The 9,134-nt window shown below is 40.4% G+C and overlaps 1 protein-coding gene across 1 annotated transcript; it reads right to left on the bottom strand.

Annotated features, from left to right (window-relative positions):
* Nucleotides 1–2,086: 2,086 nt before the first annotated feature.
* On the bottom strand, nucleotides 2,087–2,815 carry LOC108367285 (uncharacterized). Its single transcript, XM_017621872.1, has one exon. The coding sequence runs from the start codon at nucleotides 2,813–2,815 to the stop codon at nucleotides 2,087–2,089; it is 729 nt and encodes a 242-aa protein (XP_017477361.1).
* Between the last annotated feature and the right edge of the window lie 6,319 nt (nucleotides 2,816–9,134).

Here is a 9,134-nt window from a genome sequence, read left to right as displayed (position 1 = left end):
AGATCTGGATCTTCCTGCTGACACTTTCGTAGCTGTTCTTCCTTCCACTCTTCCACTGGTGTTATTGTCGTTAGACGGACGTCTATAATGTCCTCTTTGCTCTCAGCTTTTGAGTAGTGTTTACATTTTAGGCTACATGGTCGACGGGACATGGCATAAGCATTTCCGTGGATACTTCCCTTTCGGTGTTCAGTAGCGAAGTCATAACTTTGCAGTANATACACCAAACATGTTTCCAATGCAGTCCTTTGAGCACATGGTCCATAAGCCTTTCACAAGTGGCAGGAGCGTTGCATAATCCAAAGGACATCACCGTGAATTGCCAAAAACCATCTCCAACGCTGAAAACTGTCTTCTTCTTGTCTTCGTCACTTACCTCCANTTTGCTAAAGTAGTCCATAACCACAAGGACGTATTTGTTTCCCTGTGCGCTTAAAGGAAACGGGCCGGCTAGATCCATGGCAATCCGCTCGAATGGTGTACCTGAGTTATACTGCTTCATCTGGCCATGACTTCTGGATTTCGGCCCTTTAGGTGCAATACACTCCGCGCAGTTAGCAATCCACTCTGCGACCGACTGCCGACAACCAACCCAATAGAACCTCTGCTTAACCTTCTTCAGGGTCTTCGTGATTCCCCGGTGCCCTCCACTAGGACCATTGTGGAATTCCTTGAGCACATCCGGAATTCTTACCCTTGGAACTACTATCAGGTTGCGGGAGCACTGGCCATCTTCGCTTTCCCATACCCTATGCAAACAGCCAGATATTAATTTTAAGCTGTTCCATTGTGCCCAGTACGCCTTTGCGATGGGGCTTTCCGCTGCCATTTGCTCCTTAGTTGGCCTCCTGTCCACCTCCAGTCCATGCATCAAAAGCTCCAGATCTGGATCTTCCTGCTGACACTTCCGTAGCTGTTCTTCCTTCCACTCTTCCGCTGGTGTTATTGTCGTTAGACGGACGTCTATAATGTCCTCTTTGCTCTCAGCTTTTGAGTAGTGTTTACATTTTAGGCTACATGGTCGACGGGACATGGCATAAGCATTTCCGTGGATACTTCCCTTTCGGTGTTCAGTAGCGAAGTCATAACTTTGCAGTATCTCAATCCACCGAGCTAGTTGTCCTTCTGGATTCTTAAACTGTAGTAGCCACTTCAGCGCTGCATTGCCCGTTCGAATTCGGAAACGTTGCCCATAGAGGTACTTGTGGAAATGTTTGACGCACTCCACCAACGCTAGTAGTTCTCTCCGAGTTACGCAGTATTTCCTCTCTGGTTTTCCAATCGACCGGCTATAGTAGCCAACTACCTTCTCCTGCCCATCAATTACCTGCGACAGTGCGTCTCCTATGGCATAACCACTAGCATCCGTATCCAAAATAAACGTTGCACCTAGAACGAGATACGCTAGCATAGGTGCAGTACATAGCCGTTCTTTCAGAGTTTGGAAAGCCTCCTCCTGCTCCTTGTTCCACTCGAAGGCTCTATTTTTCCTAGAGAGCTCGTGGAGGCTATTAGGAACGCTGGCAAAATTCGGAACAAATCGGCGGTAGTAGGTGCATAGCCCAAGAAAACTTTCTCGTTCGTGCAGGTTCCTAGGTCTTGGCCAATCCTTTACTTCTTCTATCTTTTCCTTCGCAGTACAGACGCCCTCTGTTGTCACCTTGTGTCCCAAGTAGTTCACCTTCACCATCTTGAACAGTGAGCACTTTTTAGGACTTAGCTTCAGACCAGCGCCAGCTATCCTCTGGATAACTTCTTCCAAATTGTTCCGGTGTTCCTCAAAACTTTTGCCCAATACGATAATGTCGTCTAGATACACCAAACATGTTTCCAATGCAGTCCTTTGAGCACATGGTCCATAAGCCTTTCACAAGTGGCAGGAGCGTTGCATAATCCAAAGGACATCACCGTGAATTGCCAAAAACCATCTCCAACGCTGAAAACTGTCTTCTTCTTGTCTTCGTCACTTACCTCCACTTGGCAATAACCGCTCTTAAGGTGGAGTGTTGAGAACCACTGTGTTCCAGTCAACGAGTCCAGAGTATCAGCGATCCTGGGAAGTGGATAGCTGTCCTTTTTCGTCACATCATTTAGTTTCCGATTTCTTCTCCACAAGTACTACCGGCGATCTCCATGGACTCGCTGATGGTCCAATCACACCAATCTCGCTTTCTTTTATTATTTGGCTAACAGTTTCACGTTTGGAAAGTGGAACACTCCGAGGAGCTTGACGGATTGGCCTTGCATCGCCAGTATCAATGCGATGTTTTACAACGTTAGTCCTGCCTGGTTTGTTGCCATCCTTGTCGAATATGTTGGAGTATTTTTCTTCCAACCCTTCCGTCCAAGCATTTATGTCTTCCCCAATGTCATTCTCGCCAATGGAATCGCTTTCAGGTAATTTTTCGCAGTTGAAGATTGGTTCTACCTCTCGACATTGCCCCAGTACAGTCCCTCTTCGGAGCTTAATTGGTAATTTGAATTCATTAAGTACTCGAACTGGGATGCGTCCATCTTTTTGCGTCTTAGCCAAGGTTTTACCAATAAGTACGTCCGGTGTAGAATTCTCTGTTGGTTCAACAACCCGCAACTTTTTTGTCCCACAATCTCCATCAATCTTCGCCCAAACAACTGCTTCTGAACTCGGTGGAATCTGCTCGCTTTCCTCTAGGATCACTCGCTTGCTGCTGTACGGGCCATCATATCCAAACCCAAAGGGCACTTCCATGTTGTTGTTCTTCATGATCCTTTTATTCATGTCGATCTCCATACCTTGATCAAATAAAAAGTCTAATCCAATGATGACTTCATCCATAATCTCCGCGACTATGAACTTGTGTAACACCGTCACATTCCCTAATACGACTTTGCACGTTACCTCTCCTACAACTTGGGTGTCCTCACCAGTTGCAGTGCTCAACCTTGCTTCTTTAGTGACCAAATCAGATCGAATGATGGAATGTGATGCACCCGTATCCACAGTTAATACTCGCTCATGTCCGTCCACATATCCACCAACAGTAACGTTGCTCGCTTTTCTGCCAATTCGCGAGACGGAGATTATGGGGCATCCAATTGCGGGAGCCAGCGTGCGCTCCTTGCTGCTTGCTCGTTTTAGTTTAACGACTGATCGGAGTTGGGCTCGTCTTCCTCAGCCCTGCGTTTACGTACTGCTGAACTGTTAGACTTGTTGGAACCCATATTACTTCGCGTGCGAAGTGGCCTGGTTTACCGCAACTAAAGCATTTTTCAGCACCATCCTTTTTCCCTGCCATCGACTTGAGTGTATTCAAGATTTCGTTCATCACGTCAGGTGTCTCCACTTTTTCTCTATGGGCTTTGTAGGCTGGTCTACTTAGGAGCGCCGCCGTTTCACGTGTCTGAGTATACGAGACAGTTTCAGCAAATGTTGGCTTTGGATTCGCGTACGTCTCTCGCTTGGTATACACGTCAGGCATTCCGTTANACTTGTGTAACACCGTCACATTCCCTAATACGACTTTGCACGTTACCTCTCCTACAACTTGGGTGTCCTCACCAGTTGCAGTGCTCAACCTTGCTTCTTTAGTGACCAAATCAGATCGAATGATGGAATGTGATGCACCCGTATCCACAGTTAATACTCGCTCATGTCCGTCCACATATCCACCAACAGTAACGTTGCTCGCTTTTCTGCCAATTCGCGAGACGGAGATTATGGGGCATCCAATTGCGGGAGCCAGCGTGCGCTCCTTGCTGCTTGCTCGTTTTAGTTTAACGACTGATCGGAGTTGGGCTCGTCTTCCTCAGCCCTGCGTTTACGTACTGCTGAACTGTTAGACTTGTTGGAACCCATATTACTTCGCGTGCGAAGTGGCCTGGTTTACCGCAACTAAAGCATTTTTCAGCACCATCCTTTTTCCCTGCCATCGACTTGAGTGTATTCAAGATTTCGTTCATCACGTCAGGTGTCTCCACTTTTTCTCTATGGGCTTTGTAGGCTGGTCTACTTAGGAGCGCCGCCGTTTCACGTGTCTGAGTATACGAGACAGTTTCAGCAAATGTTGGCTTTGGATTCGCGTACGTCTCTCGCTTGGTATACACGTCAGGCATTCCGTTAATGAACCTCTGGATCTTTACCCTTTCAAGGTGTTCACCAGATGCGTCTCCAATAGCTAAGTGAGCCAACCTATCGATCTCTGAAGCGAATTCCTGTAGAGTCTCGTTGGACTTTTGGCAGCGATTCTCCTGCTCCATATGGTAGATCTGTCTCTCGCTGTTCGCAGTGTTCATCCAACTTGACGTTTCTCTTTGTGGAACATTCTACGTCATTCCTCGAACATTCTGCCTATTTCTCGTTGTTCGCTTCGTGTTGCCGCAGTATTCGCCACAATATGTATATGCATGTGTGTGCACCAATTTATTAATATCATTGAATTATTTTAATATCTGTTGCAAAATTTTATACAGACAAGACTAAACAACTTTTTAATATACCACGCTTTTATAAATGGACTAAATAGCAGAAAATAATATTTCTCAGTCCCATAGAATTTGTTTTGATAACTTTTGATTTTGAAATTTTAGNCCAATTCGCGAGACGGAGATTATGGGGCATCCAATTGCGGGAGCCAGCGTGCGCTCCTTGCTGCTTGCTCGTTTTAGTTTAACGACTGATCGGAGTTGGGCTCGTCTTCCTCAGCCCTGCGTTTACGTACTGCTGAACTGTTAGACTTGTTGGAACCCATATTACTTCGCGTGCGAAGTGGCCTGGTTTACCGCAACTAAAGCATTTTTCAGCACCATCCTTTTTCCCTGCCATCGACTTGAGTGTATTCAAGATTTCGTTCATCACGTCAGGTGTCTCCACTTTTTCTCTATGGGCTTTGTAGGCTGGTCTACTTAGGAGCGCCGCCGTTTCACGTGTCTGAGTATACGAGACAGTTTCAGCAAATGTTGGCTTTGGATTCGCGTACGTCTCTCGCTTGGTATACACGTCAGGCATTCCGTTAATGAACCTCTGGATCTTTACCCTTTCAAGGTGTTCACCAGATGCGTCTCCAATAGCTAAGTGAGCCAACCTATCGATCTCTGAAGCGAATTCCTGTAGAGTCTCGTTGGACTTTTGGCAGCGATTCTCCTGCTCCATATGGTAGATCTGTCTCTCGCTGTTCGCAGTGTTCATCCAACTTGACGTTTCTCTTTGTGGAACATTCTACGTCATTCCTCGAACATTCTGCCTATTTCTCGTTGTTCGCTTCGTGTTGCCGCAGTATTCGCCACAATATGTATATGCATGTGTGTGCACCAATTTATTAATATCATTGAATTATTTTAATATCTGTTGCAAAATTTTATACAGACAAGACTAAACAACTTTTTAATATACCACGCTTTTATAAATGGACTAAATAGCAGAAAATAATATTTCTCAGTCCCATAGAATTTGTTTTGATAACTTTTGATTTTGAAATTTTAGCAAAAGTCATTATAAACAATTTATGAGATTGAAAATGAAAAGCGTGTGGCGCATGTAATAGACCAGAATTGATATGAAGGGTAATATATGTACATATGTATGTGGACAGTGGTGCACACGGGAGTCTCCGGGAGCTACTCGGCTTTCACATACAAGTCGTGTGTGCGCAGCTACCGAACTTATGCTCAGCTAGCAGCCGGTCAGTTTGCGTTTGTATTTCATGCTGTAAGCATCACATGCGCGAGCAGTTTTTCTGAGTACACACATGCTGATACAAAAAAATTGCGGTTGTGTTGGGAGCTCTGCCAACGCTGTGCTCCACTGATGTGGATATATGTATGAATAACGACCGCTTAAAATCGATCTCAAATTTGTACTTTCTCTGTAGAAATTTTAGGTCTATGTTATGTAGTTTGACTATTATCAATTAAATCTAATGCTAATGAGGAATAAAAAATCGTTAGTATTAAAAATGGTTAAATAAACAATTGGGTATTATTGTTTAAAGTATCCTGAAGAGAACCAGATTCTATACCATTTCTACGAAAAATTGTATTTTTCCCATATAAAAATACATGGAGAACTTTGAGCGATTTGGGCGACCTCTAAATATTTTTTGATTTCAAAATAAAAAAATAGGGGTATACTTTTTTCGATATAGAACAATCCTGGGGGTGAGAGCATTGCAATTCCGACTTTGCTGTTTTCGGACCACCCTAATGCACATACATATATTACTTTTCATATCAATTCAAGTCTATTACATGCGCCCCACACTTTTCATTTTCAATCTCATAAATTGTTTATAATGACTTTTGCCAAAATTTCAAAATCAAAAGTTATCAAAAGAAATTCTATGTGACTAAGAATTATCATTTTTTAATTTTTAGTCCATTTATAAAAGCGTTGTATATTAAAAAGTTTTTTTTTTTATATGTATTATTTATTAACTAATAAATCGTGCGAGAAGACGTTTCGGCGCATATTTCTCATTAAGGACTTCGACAATTTTATGCGATGGCAATAAATTTAGTTACGTTTAAGTTTAGTTCAAAATAGATTTAATTTTAGATAGTACTCCATATGTGACCTGGTCTACGGAAAGGGGGCTTAGGTGTCAAAAAATCAATTTTGATTCGGATGGAAGATGAGATGCTTTTTCACGTGGTGAAAAGCAGAAAATCCTGACTTGCTTAGAAGTGTACTAAAAATGTAGAGAAAGAAGAGTAAAAATACGACAAAATATAATTTATTGGTAATGAACAAAATACATTGAATTATAAGCTATAAAGACATGATTATACACTAGAAAAACGTATTATGGGCCAAAAATAATAATGCTGAGTAGTTTATGTATTTTTCTTTGTTGTCGTTTTCCTTGAGATCTTTTTACGTGTTGATCCTGAGGAAGATGGACCTGGTTCCTCGTCTGGTTTGAGAACATCTTCACCCTGAGATACACATACTTCGTCTTCATCATCATCGCTCTCTTCATAGTTTTCATCATCCTTTTCATGGAAATATTGTCCGTATACGGCACTGAACTCCTCATCAACACTCATGTTTCATTTCATGCGAAATGCGAAGACGATAATCAACAGAAACAGTAAACGTCACTTCTTCAGTGTTACTTTTTTAAATGTTCCACACTAGCAACTTACACGATGAACTATAATAATATTCCGACCAACAACAACACTTACTGGACCAACAACAACACTTACTGGACGTCCGGCGCGGAGAACAATTAACGAGATAATGAGAAACTGACGAAACGAGTTGCTTACTTTTAAGCATCGATACTGAGGGTATTAAAATGAGTACTTTAATACTCGATACCTTATTTGGTGATTTTACTCGATACTTTGCAAAGTACTCGTAGTATCAAGAACTTTTTAAAAAACACACTTTTTAAACTTTTTCTTCCATTGGCAACCCAATTTTCTTTGGCTATATGGATTACTATCATTCAATTTGATCCATCACTTAAAATAAACTGAAATTTCGTTTAGTCTGTTGCATAACATAAACCAAATAAATTAAAGTTTAATGGCATTATTCATAAAAAATAAAGTAGGTTTAAAGAGCTTAATAAAATGACATTTTCATACATTTTTCATTTTATAAACCCTTTTTATTTCGAATGAATAAGGCCATAAAACTATACGCAAGTATATGCAGTTTGGTAACCTATTCAACTTTAGTGTAGCCTACTACCGTTGACTTTTAATTCAAACTTGCACATAATTATACAAAATTGAATAGGCTACAAAAATGCATACCCACAAAGTTTACAAAAATTCTTAATAAAATTTGAAATTCGTGAAAGTATATATGTACATATATATGTATGTATGTATGTATGTAGATTTAATGTTAAAATTACTTCTAACGTGAAAGTAAGTTCTGCAATGAAATAAAAATCAAATATTTTAAATGTCTATTGTTTTAATTTCAGGAAATAACTAGATATATGATTGAAGAATAAAATAATTTTAGTATGCCAAAAAACGTATTTTAATGAGTCCGATACTGAGTAGTATCGATACTTTTCCCTGATACTTTTAGAGTATCGATACCATGAGCTCGATGCCAGAAAGAGTACTCAGTATCGATACCAAAGTCTGAACCCTACTGACCTAATCGACAGGTCGCGACCTCTAAATGACCTTTAAAAAATCTAAAAAAATAGGCGATTTTGTAGATTTATGAGTTTTTGAATGACTATTTTTGATTCGATTTCAAAGATGGATTATGATCTGAGAAGAGGATATATAGGCTTTTAAAATGGTGTATAATAATCTATTATCGGACTTGGCTTGTTGGGATTTTTCATCGGGTGAAATAAAAAAAACCCATATTTCTCTTAATTTTTTAAATGTTGACAATCGATAATTTCAACAATTTCAAATTATGTAGTACTGTCTAAAAGTAAATCTATTATTTAATAAACGTATAGCTCATTTATTTCAATCGCATAAAAATTGTACCTTGAATTTATATTGTTTATGTACCGGACCTTCAGATTTTTAGAGCAGTGTGGCTAAGTAATTCATCAATAGTTATTCAAATTTATACTTACAATCGCTATTTAGCGAAGAAGTGGTTTTTCAGGAAATTTCAGGAAAATGGGGTGGCAGCGCCCACTTATATGATATATGTGTATCCCAAAAACTACTTGATCGACCTCAACCAAATTTTGTATACGCATTACGCTTAGGCTTCTTAAGCGCTATATTGAAAATTTGGAATCGCACAAAACCCACGGACCCCTCCAACGTAACAATAATTTCAAAAAACTCAAAGCTAGCAATACTTTAGGGGGAGTAGGTTTTGTCCGATTTCAAAAATATTCAAGATCGTACTTAAGGAGGCTAAGCACAACGTGTATTTTTGTAAATTTGGTCGAGATCGGTCAAGTATTTTTTGAGATACGCATATACCATATAAGTGGGCGGTACAACCCCCATTTTCCTAAAATTTCTTGAAAAACCACTTCTTTGCTAAAGAGGGATTGTATATATAAATTTTGAATAAATATTGATGAATTGCTTAGCCACACTGATCAAAAAATCTGAAAGTCCGGTACATGACCAATATAAATTCTCACTCTTTATATAGTGTCAGCCAGCAAGCAATCATGGGATATCAAGGCACTTGTGATGTTACATGTAAC

This window comes from Rhagoletis zephyria, unplaced genomic scaffold (assembly GCF_001687245.7).
Source record: "Rhagoletis zephyria isolate East Lansing unplaced genomic scaffold, Rhagoletis_zephyria_1.1 Rzeph_scaffold_02619, whole genome shotgun sequence".
Lineage (NCBI taxonomy): Eukaryota > Metazoa > Arthropoda > Insecta > Diptera > Tephritidae > Rhagoletis > Rhagoletis zephyria.
Note: the sequence above shows the minus strand (reverse complement) of the source record. Positions and strands in the feature narration are given on the sequence as shown.